Here is a 20881-nt window from a genome sequence, read left to right on the forward strand (position 1 = left end):
CTTGTTAGAATGCCTTTATGGTTTATAATGGCGTGGGTTATGCAGCTTCTCAGCTGGTTTCTAGAGGTCTCTTAGAGAAGTTTACCCCTGTGTATTGAGTTAAATAGTATCTATATGGAAAAAGGAAGTTTGAGTTCCCTAGTTTGCCTTCTTACTGACATCACTATCTTTCTCTCTCATGGCTTTTTAATTTTTTTATTAGCAGTCCAAAATATCTGTATCTGCCAATATTCCTGGCACAGTGTCCCTAGTAATTGATAGATTCAATGCGATCCCCATCAAAATTCCAATGACATTAGAGAACTAGAAAAACATATCAAAATGTATATTAAAAGACAGAAGACCCTAGGTAGCCAAAGCAATGCTGAGCAAAATTGGATGCATCACAGTATCATAATATGTGGGTTCTAACTGTACTATAGGGACATAATAACAAAATCAATATGGTAGTCATACAGATGCAAATATAGAAACATAGGCCATGTAAGTAGAAGATCCAGAAATAGATCCACATAATTACTACCATCCAGTTATTGACAAAGTTGCAAAAACTTTCTCTGGAAAAATTGTAGCCTCTTTAGTAAGTGCTGTTCAGAAATATTCCCATATAAATAGATTAAAATTATATTCCTGTCTATCATCTTGTGTAAAACTCAACCCAAAATGGACCCAAGACCCTCTTAAAGGACCTGAAACTATGAAACTATTACAAAAAGGTAGGGGCATCAAGGTGTAGACAGAGGCAATGACTTTCTGAAAAGTACTTCAGTATCTCAGGAAGCAATAGCAAGAATTGACAAATGGAATTACCTCAAATTCATAGGCTTCTGCCCTACAAACACCTAACAGAGTAAAGAGATGGCCTAAGAATGTGAGAACATCTTTGCCAGCTATTCATCTGATGTGGGTTAGGTAGAGCTCAAAATTTAAACACTAGAGAGCAAATCATCTAATCAATAAATGGAAATAATGAACAGAAGAGACATTTTCAAATGCACAAGTAGAAATTGCCAATAAATATATGAAAAAATAGTCAAGGTCTTTAGCTATCAGGGAAATGGTAAACAAGACTACACTAAAGTTGCATCTCATCCTAGTCAGAATGACTACAACAAAACAACCAAAACCCAACAAATAACTATGAGAGCCTCCAGATCCCAGCCTTCCACACAGCTGATCTCACAGGCATGCACCTCTCATGCCCAGCCATCATTTGGTTTTTGAGAAGATGAAAAGGGAAGTGTGGTCTTGGGGCATAGCTCAAGTGCTAGGGTGACTGCTTTATAATCCTAAGGTCCCAAGTTCAAACCCTAATACCATCAAGTTGAAACAAAAGCCAAAGCAAAAACCAAACAACCCCCACAAAACAATCAAAGGAAAAGTGTAGAGAAAGTACATGTTTTTCAAAAATTCTTCTGGGACAATTATATAGGAAAAATTAACCTATATCTCACTTTGTAAGACAGTTGACTAAAAAGGATCATAGATCTAAATAAAAAGCCAAACATTATGAAATATCTAGAAGAAATAGTTTGTTGTGCAAATACTCTTGAAAAGCAGAATCATAAAAGTAAAAAGTGAAATGAATTGGATTGCATTAAAAAAATGTTTTCAGCTACCAGGGACAGGCTTTTGCCTATAACCATAGCTCTTTGGCAAGCTAAGAAAAGGAGGATCATGGCTCACAAGACCCTTTCTCAGTACACCTACAGTGGGGTGCATCAACCTAGACTATGACGAAGAGCGAGATTGGGAAGATTACAGACACAGGCCAGCCTGTGTAGAGGTCTGGAAGATTCTATTGCCACAGAAGGCTAGCTAGTTGAGCTGGAGAGCTCTTGTCATTCCAGTAACAATGGGAAGCTAAAAGTAGGTGGGTCAAGGCTCAGGTTCATGCCCAGGTGGGAAATGAGACTCTTTCTTAAAATTAACCAAAAACAGAGTTGGAGGCATGATTTAAGTGGAAGAGTATCAGCCTAGCAAATACAAGACCTGGTTCCCCAAAGGAAGTGACAACAATGCATGACAAGAAATGTACTCATTACCTTACTCATGTAACTTTACATGAGTAAAATAAATACAAATAAAATAAAATACAATTTAAAAAAAAAGATCTGGTTCGTAACCTCAGTACTGAGAAAAAAAAAACAACAAAAATTTCACCAAAGAATATTTAAATATGTCAATCAAACACATGAACAATAGGTTCAGTGTTCTTAGTCATTAAAGAAACAAAAATTAAAACCATGATAAGATATCACTACTTAAATACTGGCATGACAAAAATGCTGCTGTTGCCAGCACCAGAGGCTCACATTTGTAATCCTAGCTACTCAGCAGGCTGAGATCTCAAGATTTGTTCAAAGCCAGCCTGGGCAGGAAAATCCATGAGACTCGTGTCCAATTAATCATCAAAAGTCTGGAAGTGCCGCTGTGGCTTTCATATGGTAGAGGGCTAGCCTTGAGCACAAAACTCAGGGACAGTGCTCAGGACTTCAGTTCAAGCTCCAGGGCCAGTACACACATACAAAAAGAAAAAGCTATGTTGGAAATGAACTTTACAACTTTGGGGGATGGGGAGGAGTGAGGGAGGTGGGGAAGGAAGGGATAGTAGGAGAAAAACAAAGGAGCGGGTAACAATGCTCTACAAGAAATGTACTCATCAGCTTACTGATATAACTGTAACCCCTCTGTACAACATCCTTTTCTTTTTTTTTTTTTTTTGGTCCGGTTGTGGGGCCTGAACTCTGGGCCTGGGCGCTGTCCCTCAGCTCTTCAGCTCAAGGCTAGCGCTCTACCACTTGAGCCACAGTGCCACTTCCGGCTTTTTTCTTTTTGCTTATGTGGTGCTGAGGAATCGAACCCAGGGCCTCACGCATGCAAGGCAAGCGCTCTACCACTGAGCCACCTTGCCAGCCCCACAACATCCTTATAAGAAAATAAAATTAAAAAGACACGCAAAAGAAAAAGCAACTGATATGGATGCAAAATGACTAAAACACTCTTAAGTCAGGCTCAGAGAGACAAAGGGTACATATTTTCTCCCATATGGAAATTTTATCTAAATTATAAACATATGAAAACATATATAGAGTCATATGCATATTTACACAAACAAATTGACTAAAGTATTGGTATATGCAGGGGAGGAGTCTGATGGCATAACCCCTTTGAAAAACTAACTCAGAGTTAAACAAATTAAATACCAGGTAGCTGAAACATATTTCATCTGAGGTTGGTGGGACTTAACAAGAGTGGGAAGATGAACCGAGAGAGGAAGGGTAGGCAAATGCAGTCATAATATCCAATGTACCTATGTGAAAACAGAATCAGAAATAGGTAGGGTTGGAGAGATGGGGGAGAATGATGGAAGGGATGACATTGATCAAGATGCATTCTATTCATAAATTGACAAATGGAATGTAGACTTCCCTTTGTGCTACTATTTAAGGATAATAAAACAAAGTTTAAAAATATTTAGTAGTTTTCACCTTAAAAATCACCTTGCTTCACCTTGAAATGTATCTTTCAAGAGTTATCCATCTTTTATCCTGTTCCTCTTCTTTCCATTTTACTCACTTTCTTTCTTGGTTTCCTGCTTTGTTTTTTCCACTCTGTCTATCCTGTCATTGCTATGTATACTAAATAATTCATGACCATGATCACACAATATCTCTTGTCCTGCACTATGAATTCTAGCACCTTATCTTCGGCAATTATAATAATCCATTTTAAAAAATTGCTCAGTAATGGTTAAGAGTGTGTGAATAAGAAAAAAATACTTTTGGAAGAAAAATATACACTTTCTCCTGAAACTTATGTAGCTATCATGAAAATTGCTTAAGGAGTGACAAGATATATTATGTAGGCCTAGAAATTATTTGCCAATGTATTTTTAATTTGTCATTACTGTGATTTTTCACAAGGACTTCATAAAAATTAATTTATGTGATAACAAAGTTGTTCTACGACATGCAATAAGAAACATACTTAATTCAAATTTGGTTAGTGCCAAATGTTATTGCAACAATATTTTCTACAGAAAGTTATGAGAATAATAAGAGAATCACCCACTTCTCTCAGGGGATTTTCTTAAAAGAAAAATATAAATAAGCAAAACAACTTATTTTTAATGTGAATAAAAAGAATGTTGTTGAAGCTTATGTAAGAAGAACTGAGGGAATCATGTAACACTGCTAGAAAGAAACAAGATTAATATTTGAGAGGTACATTTGTCAGGGTTTGTTTTTTCCTAATTTTTTTTTTTTTGGTCAGTCGTGGGGCCTGAACTCTGGGCCTGCGCACTGTTCCTCAGGTCTTCAGCTCAAGGCAAATGCTCCACCACTTGAGCCATAGCGCCACTTCTGGCCTTTCCTGCTTATATGGCACAGAGACATCGAATCCAGGGCCTCATGCATGCAAGGCAAGCACTCTACCACTGAGCCACCTTCCCAGCCCCTCTTTTTTCCTATTTTATACAAATAGATTTTACTATCAACAGTGGATTCTACTATTACATGAATTGTTCAAAAAAAATAACCAGCAATGTATATAGGAAAAGGAAGAATGTAATTTATTGTAGTTTTTATTTTCTGTGCCTGCTAGGAATGTGATACCCTACCTGTGTCACACCGCAGACTTTTTGCACTTTAGTTTTTTTTTTTTTTTGGATACCTCTTGCATTTTTGCCTAACTGGCCTGCCTCACATTGTAACCCTTCTACCTGTTTCTTCAATGTAGTTTGGATGACAAGCACATACCTCTATGCCAGGCTTTTATTTTGAGATGGGGATTCAGTAACTTTTTGCTTGACCTTACCTTGAACTGTGGTGCTTCAGACCTCTGCCTCCTGTGTAGATGGGGTTACAGGTGTTAGTCATTGTGCTTGGCCCATGTAGTTGCCTTTTAAGGTGATAAACATGTTGGTTTGGGAGAGATCCTTGTTATATAGTGATAAGATGGGTGGCCTGGAAGAAAATTATCAATGTTGACCTTCAAGATAAAGATTAGTAACATACTGTGTGTGTGTATGTGTGTGTGTGTGTGTGTGTGTGTGTGTAAGAGGGAAACATGAGAAAAGCAAGAACTCATATAGGAAATTAACTAAAAATATTGAGTAAAGTTACTGTCAAATTTAAAAAGTAACTATACTCTGGACAGGATAGCAGGAAAGAGTGAATATAAATATTATATATATATATATATATATATATATATATATATATATATATATTTGTCATTCATGGGGCCTGAACTCTGGACCTGGATGCTGTCCCTCAGCTCTTCAGCTCAAAGCTAACACTCTACCACTTGAGCCACAGTGCTATTTCCAGCTTTTTCTGTTTATGTGGTGCTGAGGGCCTCATGCATGTAAGGCAAACACTCTACCACTGAGCCACTTTTCCAGCCAATATAGACATATTTTAATAAGCATCTTGAGGGAATTGAGAGAGATCAGGTCAAATCATCACAAAATGCTTTGAAAGAGAAGGAAAAGATTGCTTTTTTCCCCTATAGAAAGTGTTAGAAGGATTCCATTAAGGGATTCAGGAATGTGGGGAACTTTTGCCATCGCTTTAGATAAGAAGAAGTTCTCTGGGGGTGTTTTTCCTGCTTTCTGTGTGAGAAACAGGAAGCATTTCTCCTTTTTTCCCCTCTTCTCTCTTGTTATACTTCACATTATTTTATTATACCAAATGGTTTTTTGTTTTTTTCCTTTCATGCAATTGTTTCTAACATATTTATAAGATGATTTCTTGTTGCTTTATATGTCCCTCCCCCACGGTATAACCCATGCTTTCACTGTATTTGATGTTGGTATAATTTGTAGAGGGGAAGGGAAAAAACAACTCATTTAACTAGGGATACAGGTGGACCCATTGCAACAATGAGATGTATAAGTCATGATGTCGAAAAACAAACTTTACAACTTTGGTGGGGGGTGGGGGGAGGACCAGGTGGAGGAAGGGGTGGAGTATGGGAAGGGATGGGAAGGGGAAACAAAGAGGAGGCAACAATGCTTGATAAGAAATGTACTCATTATCTTGCCCATGTAATTGTAACTCCTTTGTACGGTATTCTCACACACAGCAAAAAAAAAAACTATTGAAGGAATGATTCTGAGATACAAACAAATTTTGACCTAATAAACCTAATAGGTGAAAAGACTACATTATTATTATTGTTATTATTATTATTATTATTACTATTGTCTACCAGGTAGACAGTCGACAGATGAACAAGTGAACTTAGCATATCATCCTCATTTTGTATGAGCATTTCTTCTTTACCTAGTCATGGTGCTCTTCAGGGTCCAGAAGTGTGGAACAAAGTTAGGGGAGTGAGGATTCCCTGGTCTGTCTTTTTTGAATTTTATATGATTCTTTCCTGTAATTCTTACAAAGACACTATACCAACAGTCTGTGCCAGTTCAAAAAATGTGATCCTCTCTGCCTTCTAATCAATAATGATGATAATGCTCACTTCACGGGAAAATTACATTTATGCTATATAAGTATTATAATGACAATCATATAATAGTTACAGTAAATAATATTACTGATAAAGCTCAGAATTCATGTCAGATATTAATTATTCTTGCTGCTGATGTATTATTCATAAAGCAGGCAGAGAGAGTAGCTTTTGAGTTAGATATTCTGGAATAGTCACTGCTCCTTGATTGATCAAGGCATTGATTAATGACTTCCAAAGGGCTACTTGCTTTCTTTTAACCCCAGGAGTGGCTTAATACCATACTTTGGTTGAAATTGAAGACTGAAAAACACAAATGGAACATGAAAAGAAATCACTCACTAGAAAGTTATTTCAACTTTGAGATCTCATTTGAATGGGAAAAATGAGAGACATTTTTCCTTGAGTTTCTCTTCCCCCTATTAGTTGTGCTGTACTAGAGAAAAATAAAGGCGACTATCATTTGTTTGGGTCATTAAAATGGTGAAATGGATAAGATGGTCATCCAAAAAAGTGAATGAGCTGTAACTAGCCTCTGGAATTTCCCTCCCTCTCAAACATGCATGTGTGTGTGAGAGTGCATGTGCATGCGTGCACACACACACACACACACACACACACACACACACACACACACACACACACACTTTATCCCTCAATATTATCTCATTTTCCTGACCTGAGGAGTTGGGATAATTTAACAACCCTGGAGAGATCTCTCCAGTCCTGTAAGCCCCAGGGAATAACTGCAATTAATCTGAGTGGTTCAGTACAGGGGAGAATATTGGAGGGGGTTCCGTATATAAAAATCATCATGGTGTAGTGCCAGTGGTTTTGCCAGGTGAACCCTAGATTGCTTCAGAATCATCTTCTAGCTAGGGCTCCTTTCAGAAGCCAGGTATGTTTTACACCAAAATAAGAAGATAAAGTTGGCCAGAGACAGAATAATTTAAGGGAATTTAAGAAAACTTCCTTTCTCTGTGCCCCTTTATCTTTTCTTATCTTCTGTTCCCCAACCCAAGTACGCCATGTTTTATGTCTGGTTTTCTTTCTCACTCACCTATACTTTAAGTCACCTAGCTTCATTAATTTATCTGCACAAAGGTTTAAGAGTGGGAAAGATATCTGATTATCTATGTTGAAGGTATTGGTTTCTGAAGGTAGGGAATTCCTAGTTATTGAAATTAATACAGGTAGATGGCAAGTGTCACCTATGAAATATTGTGTGTATATTTCTATGTGTCTCTCTTGATCAGACATTTAAAATAAAAACATCTTTCATCTACAACATCAAATGATTTGAGTCTGGGGATTCCCATTCCAGAGAGAGATATTCATAACTTTGTTATCAAGTGAGGAGTGGTTGGTCAAATCTCTATTAGGAGGAGGGCTTTGACTTCTATTTTATGTCTTTCCTGACCATCATTTGTCCTGAAATGGTGGAGAATAAAATTCTTATTTTAGCACCTGTCCCAATTTTATTCCATTTTTCCTAATGTTCTAGAATGCCTAGAGGTTTCCTATGACTTCCATCAAGTAAAAGTTGATTTTAAGTTTCTGTGTTTGCTGTTGCTCACAAGAGGTTGTATCATTAAAAAATGACATCTACTTCTTCAATCTAGGATATATAATGAGATCATGGATTTGCAGGAGCCTAGGGGCTAGATGCAGAACACATCCGTGACTTTCCTGGCTATAAGCAAGACAGTTGAGGTTTAGGGCAAGCTAAAATAGCCAAAGCCAGAGCTTGAGAATCTAAGAAACTTCCAGAGGATAGACTAGTTCTTGTAACAAGGTAAATAGCAAAATGTGAGGACTCCTGTCAAGAAGGGTTTTGTCTAAGAAGCTGCAATCTGACTGCTTTCTCTAATTGAGTCTACAGCAATCATTGTTCTCACCAAGGTTATGCAGGGTTTTTTTTCTCCTCATTTATTTTACTCCTATCAACGTTTTTTTTTTTTTTTGTCTCATGGAGAATTGTTTTCATTGTATAGGCTTTAGGAATTTGTGAGTATAGTGTGAAGCATATCATTTTTTTAACCTCTGCTTTTGTTTGAATTTGTTTTCATTTTAAAATTTATTTTCTTATCTCTCCTCTTCTCCTTGTTTCATCCCCATCACCTCTTAAATATTTTTCACCGTTTCTGTAATATAATTATCTGAAAAATTTAATAAGCATTTTCTTCCTCAAAATTCACTGAAATACAGAAAACTAAAACATTTGATTGGAAATAAAAATGGTCAATTGACATTCAGAAGAGCAATGGAAAAAAAAGGTTATTGCTATAGAAATAGATAAAATGTCTCTGTTAGAGAATCTTAATGAAATATTTTTCAAAAACAGTATTTTAGTAGATTTAAGAAAAAGCAGAACTCTTTCAAAGGCAGTCTTTTAGGGGATTTAAAAAACAGTTTTTTGATTCATTATGGGATCATGTTGGATAGGGAGAGATGTATTGGCCAGAAGTGGGATGCTTAAAAGCTAAAGAGCAGGTTATGAAGTATTTTTCTTTTTGAAAATGACAAAGGAGAGAAATTAAATGTGATTCTTCATGATAGTGGACAATATTTCAGTTTCTACTTTTACTTATTGAAAAGCACTCTGGCACAAAATTTCAAACTCACAAATCAAGAGACAAATAAACAAAGCAAAACAAAAAAAATCAATTATCAATATTGAAAATCTATGAAGAACAAATTTTTTTTATTCCAAATGATTATATTAAGCTCCCATTTCTTTTTTTTTAAATTTATTTTATTTGTGAACATACTGTACAGAGGGGTTACAATTACATGGGCAGGATAATGCGTACATTTCTTACCAAGCATTGCAGCCTCCTCCTTTGTTTACCCTTCACATCCCTTCCCAGTCTCCCCCCTCCCCCCATCCCAATCCTTCTCCTTCCCCCCCCCCCCCCCGTTCTCCCCCCTTCCCCCCCCCCCCGCACCGACGTTGTAAAGCTCGTTTTGGACATGACAACTTGTACTTCTCATTGTTGCAACAGGTCCACCTGTATCCTTAAACAACTGGTTTTTCCCCATCTCCTCCAGAAGTTATACTGACATCAAATATAGTGAAATCAGGGGTTATACTGTGGGGGAGGGACATACAAAGCAACAAAGAGATAATCTTATAAATGCATTAGAAACACATGCATGAAAGAGAAAAATATTAAAATACATATCTAAGGGTTCATTTTCCTGACATCACATTATCTGACCTTTTCTGCTTGACTCATACATCTACTAGATATTGCAAATAAGGGAAACCATGGGACTTATGTTTCTTTGGGCCTGGCTTACTTCACTTAATATAATTTTTTCCAAGTTTTTCCATTTCCTAACAAATTGGGCAATGTCATTCTTTCTGATGGAGGCATAGAATTCCATTGTGTATATATACCACATTTTTTGATCTATTCATCTACTGAGGGGCATCTGGGTTGGTTCCATATCTTAGGTATGGTAAATAATGCTGCAATAAACATAGTTGTGCTGGTAGCTTTAGTGTGGTCTTGTTTGTAAACATTTGGGTAAATGCCCAAAAGTGGGATTGCTGGGTCATAGGGGAGTTCTATGTGAAGTCTTTTGAGGAACCTCCATACTGCTTTCCAAAGTGGTTGAACAAGTTTACATTCCCACCAACAATGAAGTAAGGTTCCTTTCTGTCCACATCCCCTCCAGCATCTGTTGTTGTTAGAGTTCTTGATTTTTGCCATTCTAACTGGAGTGAGGTGATATCTCAATGTTGTTTTGATTTGCATTTCTTTTATGGCTAGGGATGTTGAACATTTCTTCATGTGTCTATTGGCCATCCTTCTTTCTTCTTCAGAGAAGTTTCTCTTTAAGTCTTTCGCCCACTTATTTATTGGGCAGTTGTTTCTTTGAGGATTTGTTGTTGGGGGGTTTAATTTTTTGAGTTCCAAGTATATTTTAGATATGTAAGCTCCCATTTCTTGTCTGGTCTCTTATGCTTGTATCCTTACAGTTACCTAGGGATAGCTGCTATGATCAACTGTGTATTATTCATATAGATACTGAACATGGGAACTGGTGCTTGAGTATATTGTACACATAAATGGACATGTTAAGTTGAAATTGTTTTTTCCAACTATTTGAAGCTTAAAAAATAAATAAGATGTGTGGACTTAGAGCCTATGCTCTTAACATTTCATTGCTTCTTAGTCAATTTGATTCTTTTTTTTGTGAAAATACAGTTCAGAGGGTTTACAATTACATGGGCAAGGTAATGAGTGCATTTCTCATCAAGCATTGTTGCCTCCTCCTTTGTTTCCCCTTCCCATTTCTTCACCCCTCCCACCCCCCCTCGTCAAAGTTGTAAAGTTCATTTTCGACTGATAAAGGGATAAGGATAAGGTAACTCAAATGTCTTAAGATGAGAGCTTTTAAAATCACATATCTCTGTCTGGCAGTCTTACCAGGACTCTGTTAAAGGCTCTTTGGAGAGAACAGAGTTGATATCTCTGGCAATAGAAACATGTCTTTCAGATATTTATGAAGGACTGGAGACATCCCTCAACCAAAGTATAGCATGATTAATGTTAATAGGAGATTGCAAGATAATCTTGAAAATACCTTTAGGTGAAACCTGGTATCTTAGCTCAAAGAATGAGTTACTGTAGTGAAATTTTTCATTGCTTTCCTACATATGATTTACTCCTCAAGGATAAATGGCTCCCAAGTTCAATATACTAGTATCCCACTAATTTAGAAATGACAAATTCCTTTTATTTCATAGCTATTTGTATTCTCTTTAAGTCAAGTACAAAAGAGTTGTTATTCACTCTTGGGCATTTATCCAAAAGATTACAGTAGAGCTACCATTGTCTTTGCAGCATATTCACTATATTCATCATAGCCAAAGTATGGAATTAGCCAGGATGCCTCTCAATGGATGCATGGATCAAGAAAAATGTGGTATATATTCACAATGGAATTTTACTCATCCATTAGAAAGGATCATACTGTATCATTTGAAAAGAAATGGAATGACCTGGAAAAAATTATGTGAACTGATGTAAGTCAGGTCCAAAGAGACAAAGATTGAATGATTTTTTCTCATATGTGGAAGATAGAATTCATAGACATATAAGGGAATATATCAGGTGGTATGCAAGCATACACAAATGTATTACCTGAAATACAGATCCAGGGGAGAAGTCAAATGGTGTAATTCATTAGAAAGGCTGAATCAAAATCCAACCAAGTAAACACCAGAAAACCAGTGCTTGGAATGGATTAAAGTGGGGTCCAGGGGAGAAGAATGGTGGGAGAATTAAATAAAAAATTCCATGCTTATTCTACAAAATAAGAAAAGTGAGGGAAGGGATGGGTTAGGAGAGATGGATGAGAATGTTGAAAGTTATGACATAGATCAAGACACATTGTATTCGTAAGCTGCACTGTTGAATCACAAAACTTTCTTTATTTTAAATGATCACTGTGGCCGTCTTTGATGGCTGCGTTGAGAATGCTTCTGAGGCCACATCCGAGGCTCAGCACAATAAAGGAGGGCTGAGCTCAGAGGGAAAGCACAGACATGTGAACTGAGCATTTTCATCTGCTCTTTTAACAAGTCTGAGCAGAAGTGGGACTGGCGGCAGTGACATCTGATGTTGCTGCTATTTGAATTTTACTGACTTGCTTATCTGCCCTCAGCCTCTAATTCAACATCTCATAGGATACTAACTAGGAAGTGGGAAGAAAGGAAAGGGGAGAATGAAGACTTCACCTTATAGGTGGACACTGCCATGTGGGCTTTAGACAGAATGTGACTGGTTTGTACTTGAATGGGTCATTCCTCCCCACCTCCCTCCCTCCAGCTATTAGAAACTTCCTTAACAGAGTATACTTGGACTGCTCATTTCAGGGACTCAATCTTCTCTTACATTCTCCTATCTCCCTTCCCCCTGCACACACACATGCACACACACATACTCACATGCACACACATATGCATATACACATACTCACATACACACACACATGCATATACACACATATGGGAAATAAAATGAGTCTATTCCCAGAGAGGTCAGGTTGTAATACACCACTAAAGTCTGTCATTGTGATTTTAGGAAGTCACTCCTCTGGACCCCACAAGCTCTCTCCTCATGCCCATATCCCATCGGCTCCATGGCAAGTAACCACACACATTTTCAACACCTTTACTTTGTCTTAACTGGAATTCCAGGGCTCGAGGAAAAGTATTACTGGATGGCATTTCCTCTGGGCGCTATTTACGTCATTGCTCTTTTTGGCAATGGCATCATTATTTCGACCATCAAGTCTGAATCGTCCTTGCACATCCCCATGTACTACTTTCTGTGCATGCTGGCATTTGCAGACATGGGACTTACGCTTTGCACACTGCCCTCTATGTTAGGCATATTCTGGTTTAACTACAAGTTCATTGCCTTTGATGCCTGCCTTGTTCAGATGTACTTCATCCACACCTTCTCGGCCATTGAGTCAGGTGTGCTGGTGGCCATGGCCATCGACCGGGTAGTGGCAATCTGGAATCCCCTAAGGTACAACACCATCTTAACCAACCAGGTGGTCTGCAAAGCAGGGATAGTTATCTTGTCCAGGGCGGTCTGTGTGGTCTTCCCTGTGCCTTTCCTGATCAAAAGGCTCCCCTTTTACCGCTCCAACATCCTCTCCCACTCCTTCTGCCTCCACCAAGACGTCATGCACCTTGCTTGTGCCAGCACCCGCGTCAACAGCCTGTACGGTCTCATCGCTGTCATCTTCACCAAAGGCTCTGACTCCCTCTCCATCCTCTTGTCCTACGTGTTCATACTGAGGACGGTGATGGCTATTGCTTCTGGGGAGGGCCGGCTGAAGGCGCTCAACACCTGTGTTTGCCACATCTGTGCTGTACTCATCTTCTACGTGCCACTGATCGGAGTGTCTGTCATCCATCGCTTTGGAAAGCACCTGTCACCACTGACTCATGCCCTTATGGCGAATGCCTACCTTCTTGTCCCCCCAGTGCTAAACCCCATTGTTTATACTGTGAAGACTAAGGAGATACGGAAGAAGCTTGTCCAGATGTTTGTTCAAACCAAAGTTTCTGCAGAAGGGTAGACTCTTCCATTTTTGAGGCAGGATGAGTCTCTTCAGTGATGGCAAATTAAAATGGGAAATAAAGTTTATTTTTTAAAAGTGCTGTGTGCAATTTAAAATAAGAAAAGACAAATTTCTCTGCTCACAAAAGACACTTCCCCGTGTGCCAAATTGTCTTTTGTTTGGTATAGTAATGGTGGGATCTATAAGAAGTATTTTTCCCTTGTCAACCTAAATTGAAGATTGCATAGAACAGTTGAGCAAGGAAATGTTACTAATGACATTAAAATAACTCCTTTGTCAGAAATAAGACAGGGGTTTTTACTTCTTTCAACTACAGTTAATTAATTAGTTGACTATTAATGGATTAATTTAACAGTTAGGTTCCAAGGCTATTTCTTGAGACTGACTTGGCCAAAGATTTTTATTCTATTATGCAGGTTTCATTTCTATGTCGGAAGTTAACTTCCTTTTTTTTTTTTCAAAAGCATTCTAGGCAATGCTCTCTCACCAAGGTAGGCTTTTAGCTCCATGTATTCCTCAGGAGCAGTTGAACAATCTTCATTAGCCAAAAGTTTTAGATGCGAATATTTTTTTGTGATAAATCCCTATTTGCGCAGAGCTTTTGGAGACATGTAGGACATTTTCTCGCAGCCTTAATACATTTTCCTAAAAATTCTCAGAAGCATGTACAAATTCTCACAAAACCTCTTGCCAGAAGAGGAGAATTATAAGGCATGGTCTTAAGATCAACATAGGTCTTTTTTTTCTCTATCTTAAAATTATAGTAGGCACTCTCTTTTTCTCTCTGATGTTGGACTAAAAAATCTCACGATCCCAAGAATTAATCTTTGCTGAGAAGTTCTTATTAATTAAAAAAATTAAGATATACCAACTGGAAGGTTGGAAATGAAACCATTTCTTCTCACATTTAGTATTCTTCCTCAATTACATGACCTCCTCTCAATGGTCATAAGATGAAACGTTGGCAGGAGGATTTACAGAGGTCACAGAGGGACCAGGGGAGAGGAGAATGTGTTGAATGTGTGAGGGGAAGTGCTGGAGGCAGGTGATAAAACTAGAGGAACGTTCAAGAAAAAATATTTTATTTGTTAATAGGAGAAAAAGCCTTTGTTTTGAAGGCATCAATTTCATGTAACAGTGGAACCAAAGTCAAACTGCAGGAGATAAAGAAGGGATTGTGCATCCAGATGGAACTCATGTGCCATGTGCTGATAGAAAAATTCAGGATTCTGATATTATCAGCTGATAGCTCATTAGAGAATGAGGGCATTTGGAAAGGTATCTGCAGGAATTTCCCCCTGTCATCATAGCTCATGTGAAACTTTAATACTCTCTATGATTGAGTGGCTTTTAATCTTACTATAGAATGAATGATGGTTATGATCTATAGCTATTAATCTATACAAGCAAAATAAAAAAGGGCCTGCTGTAAATTATTTCCATTTTATATTTATTCAAATATTAGATCTAGACACTATTGTACTAATATAGTTTACATATGAGAGCCCATGAAATAGTATTTTTTGAAGGATCAGATAAACTTAAATACAAACAAAGGTCTTTTGTGTTCTCCCTCCTGGGCAAGTGGATTACAGTGAGTTCTTTTGAGTGTGTGTTTTTCAGACAGCATCAACAATGAGGCCTTGAGCTCCTAGCATATGCATTTCCATTCTGAGCAAGCCAAAAGTGTCAATCTTTCCAGCTCCTCTTCCTCTTTCTCCTTTTCTTCCTGCTGCTGCTGCTGCTGCTGCTGCTTCTCCTCCTCCCCTTCTCTTTTTCTCCCTTTCTCCCTCCTCTTCTTCTTTCTTTTCCTCCTTTTGCTTCTTCTCCACTATCCTGCTCTTTGATCCCTTCCTTCTCCTATTGGTACTAAGGTTTGAACCCAATGCTCACACAGACATTCTTTCACTTGAGCTACATCTCTAGCTTTTTTCTTTTTCTTTTTTAACTTTAGCTATTTTTTTCATGTAAAATCTTGTGTTTTTGCCTGGGCTGGCCTCATATTGCAGTTTTCCTACATATGTGTTCTGTGTTGCTGAGACCACAGGCTCATGTGATGAGTTGATAACCAGCTTGTGGGTTGAGAATGGATCTTCTTTTCCTTCCTTCCTTCCTTCCTTCCTTCCTCCCTCCCTTCCTTCCTTCCTTCCTCCCTCCCTCCCTTCCTTCCTTCCTTCCTTCCTTCCTTCCTTCCTTCCTTCCTTCCTTCCTTCCTTCCTTCTTTCCTTTCTTCTTTCTGTCCTTCCTTCCTTCCTTCCTTTCTTTATTCCTTCCTTCCTTCCTTCCCTCCTTCCTTCCTTCCTTCTTTCCTCCTTCTCTCCCTCCCTGCCTGCCTGCCTTCCTACTTGCTTGCTTGTTGCTTCCTTCCTTCCTTCCTTACTCCCTTCCTTCCTTCCTTCCTTCCTTCCTTCCTTCCTTCCTTCTTTCCTTTCTTCTTTCTGTCCTTCCTTCCTTCCTTCCTTTCTTTATTCCTTCCTTCCTTCCTTCCCTCCTTCCTTCCTTCCTTCTTTCCTCCTTCCCTCCCTCCCTGCCTGCCTGCCTTCCTACTTGCTTGCTTGTTGCTTCCTTCCTTCCTTCCTTCCTTCCTTCCTTCCTTCCTTCCTTCCTTCCTTCCTTCCTTCCTTCCTTTCTCTTTCTTTCTTCCTTCCTTCCTTCCTTCCTTCCTTCCTTCCTTCCTTCCTTCCTTCCTTCCTTTCTTTCTTTCTTTCTTTCTTTCTTTCTTTCTTTCTTTCTTTCTTTCTTTCTTTCTTTCTTTCTTTCTTTCCTTCTTTCTTTTGTTCTTTTTGCTTCATACCTGGTGTTTAAACTCAGGGCCTGTGCACTGTCCCTAAGCTTTTTTTTCCCCTCAAGGCTAGTGCTCTATCACTTGAGTCACAACTCTACTCCCCACTTTTTGCTGGTTAATTGGAGATAAGAGTTTCATGGACTTTGATTCTTTGTGGCTTCAAACTGCAATATTCAAATACCAACCTCCAGAGCATCTAGGATTGCAGGCATGAGCCACCAGTGCCAGGATGGGATCACCTTAACTTTTTAGCCAAATAGGCCTCTAAGTGAGATCTTCATGATCTCTGCTCACAAGTAGTTGGGATTATAGACATGTACCACCAAGTTCACTCTTTTTTAAAAAGAGAGATGGAAATGTTTACTTCAGTGTTCAGTATTATGAAAATGAAAAATTGGAAAGACCTATTGATTCTTAATCTTACATTATCATTTGATATTTTTCATCTTAGCAAATTGAACCTTGCTCAAGGTTTCAACAACAGTAATTTCAATCTTACTCTTCATGCATCTGGATCTCAGAATGCCTTGGATCTGTCTTCTCACTGAATTTGTTGGGAAGTCTAGGAAATGCTAAACTGTGTCTTAATTTACATCTTTCAGCATCAGTAGCTCTAAATTAGAATATAGCAATGCCATTTAGACATTGTGTGACTTGGAGCAGTGTAGTTCATGCTCTGAATTTCATTTCATATCAGTATAAATGTCAGTATGACGTATTTTTTAAGGTGGTTGGGGTAATTCAATGAGACAATGTATAGAAAACACTAACATTATTACTTAGCACCAAGTTCAATGATATACTTCAGTGAAATATTACTTGCCTTGTGATCATCTATATGTATGTTTCTTTATAGAGAAATTTTGTAGGAATTGAGTAGAAAATGGTTTAATTTTCTCTATATTCCCAGATGTAGTATAGTAAATGACATTTCTTACTGTTATGTACATATTCATTCAATGAATGAATAATCCTCCAGTAAATTGTTTCTCTGACATTTAACACAATGATTAAAGTAGACATTGGCATCAATACAAAAAAACATATGGCATGCATCCTGGTCATCTTCACATGTGTGTACCCCACATTCACAAATCTTCCTTTTGTTGAGAATCTTTGCTTGCTTTCCATGAAGCCTAGAAGTAATATTAGTCTGTAAAATTTTTACCATATCCTCTAACATGCAACAAAATTGGCATCACTCAATATGGATTAAAGAGTTAGGAATTCTGAACTAAACACAGGGCAGGTAAAACAAAGTAGAACAATTGTGAATTAGTCACTGAAATGAATATGTATGTATTAGGAACCACATATGTATCTGGTTTCATTTCATCATAGGGATCTTTTACCCCGATAAATATCTAGATATAAAGGTAAATATTTTTTGAGTCTATAAGTTTTCTTTTCTGTCTTTAAAAATAAAATATTGTCATGTATATCTAGGCCTTCAGTAGTGTTATAACACTCACTGTTTCTATCCTGCTGTAATTTTTGTTTAATTTATTACTAAGAAAATATTATGCAAGTCTTTCTATTTCTTAACAAATGGGATGGTGTCATTTTTTCTGATGGAAGCATATAGTTGTGCTGGTAGCTTTAGTATGGCCTTGTTGTGTTCATAGGGTAAATGCCCAGAAGTGGGATTGCTAGGTTATAGGGAAACTCTATGTGTAGTCTTTTAAAGAACCTCCATAGTGCTTTCCAGATTGGTTGAACAAGTTTACACTCCCAACAGTGCAGTAGGGTTCCCTTTTGGCCACATCTCCTCCACCATCTGTTGTTATTAGATTTCTTGATTATAGCCATTCTAACTGGGGTAAGGGGCAATCTCAATGTTGTTTTGATTTGCATTTCTTTTATGGCCAGAGAAGTTGAGCATTTCTTCATATGTCTATTGGCCATTCTTATTTCCTCTTCAGAGAAATTTCTTTTTAAGTAGTTAGCTCACTTACTTGTTTGTAAACTTCTCTTTAAGTAGTTATTCAACTTGGTTGTTTCATTTAAGATTTAAGTGAAGTAAGCCAGACTCAAAGAAATATAGGTCCCATGGTTTCCCTTATTTGCAATAATTACTATATGTCTAGGATAATCTTATCAGATGAGCAGAAAAGCTCAAAAGCTATGTACATATGACAATAGAAGATGATGCTAAGTAAAATGAACTCCAAGATATGAACACAAGAGGTTTTTCTTTGTTGTGGTTGTTTTTAATGTACTATATGATTTTTTAAAAATTTCATTTGCATGTTATTTCCTTCTATGGTATATTCCCTGTTGTCACTATATTTGATTTTGGTACCCTGCATCTTGTATATACATTTATCTAATTTGGAGTGGGGAAGGGGAATAACAAAATGCTGAAACAAGGACACAGGATGACCCATTGCAACAATGATACCCATAAGACACTATGTTGGAAATGAACTTTACAACTTCCAGGGAGTGGGGAGTGGGGGAGATGGGAAAGGGAAGGGATAGTAGAGAAAAACAAAGGAGGGAGTAGCAATATTTGATAAGACATGTACTCATTATTTTACTCATGTAACTGTAATCCCTCTGTACAGCATCCTTACAATAAAATAAAATTAAAAAAGAAAATATTATGCAATATTATCTATCTAAACAATCTATTATTACATAATCTCATCTCCATCTTCCAAGAAAAAATATGTTAGTCAAATGAGATTTCTGTGACACCCTATCTCAAAATGCATAAGTTCCAAAATGAGTAAGTACAGAGCAAGAATGTCCTGAGTTGTATCTATGCAAGCCTGGCCCGCTCCTACATATTTCTAGATGTGCAAAATCTGATTGCACTACAGTAATTGATGAAAGTAGATATGTGAATCATATATATAATTCCACTTCACTAGGCCCTGTTCTTCCTCCCCTGGAACACTTGGAAGATCCGTCTTCGTATCTGCTTATTTTTCATGCTATAGACAATCGGGTTTAGCACAGGGGGAAGGAGCAGGTAGATATTGGCCATGAGCATGTGTATTACTGGTGATAGATGTTTACCAAACCTGTGGATCATGGTGGCACCAATGAAAGGAATGTAGAAGAGGAGCACAGCACAGATGTGAGAGAGGCAAGTGTTGAGGGCTTTGAGCCTCTGTGCTCTGGAGGCAATACTCAGCACTGTCTTCAAGATGAGCATGTAAGAAAAGAGAATGAGGAGGGCATCTAGCCCCAAAGTCAGGATGACACGGGTGCTGGCACAGACTAGCCGCATCATATCTTGGTGAAGACAATACGAATGCGATAAGACATTGGCATGACAGAAGGGCAGCCGCTTTATAAGGAAGGGCACAGGGAAAACCACACAGACAGCTCGGGTGAGGACAGCGATTCCAATCCTTCCAATAATGTGGTGGATAAGGATGGAAGTATAATGCAGTGGGTCTCAGATAGCCACAAATCTGTCAAAGGCCATGGACACCAGGACTCCAGAATCTACTAAGCCAAATACATGGATGAAGAACATCTGTGTAACACATGCATCAAAAGCAATGTTAGGAACATTGAACCAGAAGACACTGAGCATGGAGGGCAAGGTGGACATGGAGAGACTAACATCTGTCAGAGCCAAGATACAGAGGAAGTAGTACATAGGCTCATGGAGACACTGATTCACCTTGACAACTGCTAGGATGATACCATTTCCCAGGAGAGTCAGTGAGTAGAGAAATCCCAGGGGAAAGGCCAACCACCTGTTCTTGTCAGGCATTCCTAGAATACCCGTCAGAATGAAACCATGGTGATAGGCGTGTGATATATTCAGGCTCAGCATGGTATTCTCCCCAAGGTGTTAGGCTGGACTCTCACATTTAATTTGAAGCTCCCGAATAAAAAATATAGTCTTACATGAGAAAAGTGAAATGACTGGATAGAACAGCAGAGGGAAATTAGGTTAAAAGTTTATGTCTAGATGATATACATCACTTTGTCGACTGATCTACGTCACTTTGTCCTTATGGTTCCTATACTGATTACATGTTCTAACTTCTCTTAGTTTTCATTAGTTCATCTAAAAAGAAAATGGAAACAAGATTATACATTCAATGTTCACACAACAGAGAAATTGATTTCCTTCTCCTTTGATGATTCACAAGGTTTGGCAGAAAAGAAGCTATAGCAAGGATTCAATAATCTAGAATTTTAGCTAAAGGAATAATACTTTTTAAAGTCATTAAAATCACACTGCCATCACCACACACATACCTACATACAATTATACTAACATTATAAGTTCACATGCATACAGATCTGCATGCATGTGTAAAAATAAAACCTATGTGTAAAAATAAAACAAATGTATTTGTTCCATGCTATTTATAGTAAGTGAATATAAATGCGTATATGAATGTAAGTGGTAAAAGTTTTCAAATTAACATTAAATCTTCACACATGTCAAAAATATAAAATTTTCCTTAATTTTTATGTTTTTCAATCATGGGGCTTGAACTCTGGGCCTGGGCACTGTCCCAGAGCACTTCAGCTCAAGGC

At 37.9% G+C, this 20881-nt stretch overlaps 2 protein-coding genes across 2 annotated transcripts; one reads left to right on the forward strand and one right to left on the reverse strand.

Annotated features, from left to right (window-relative positions):
* The first annotated feature begins 12627 nt into the window (after positions 1 to 12627).
* LOC138836198 (olfactory receptor 51H1-like) lies at positions 12628 to 13581 on the forward strand. The gene has a single exon (XM_070034695.1). The coding sequence runs from the start codon at positions 12628 to 12630 to the stop codon at positions 13579 to 13581; it is 954 nt and encodes a 317-aa protein (XP_069890796.1).
* A 5660-nt stretch (positions 13582 to 19241) lies between these two features.
* On the reverse strand, positions 19242 to 20165 carry LOC138836199 (olfactory receptor 51H1-like). Its single transcript, XM_070034696.1, is given in 1 exon segment — positions 19242 to 20165. A coding segment is annotated over 1 exon segment (924 nt).
* Between the last annotated feature and the right edge of the window lie 716 nt (positions 20166 to 20881).

This window comes from Dipodomys merriami, unplaced genomic scaffold (assembly GCF_024711535.1).
Source record: "Dipodomys merriami isolate MVZ:Mamm:240054 unplaced genomic scaffold, mDipMer1.0.p SCAF_25, whole genome shotgun sequence".
Lineage (NCBI taxonomy): Eukaryota > Metazoa > Chordata > Mammalia > Rodentia > Heteromyidae > Dipodomys > Dipodomys merriami.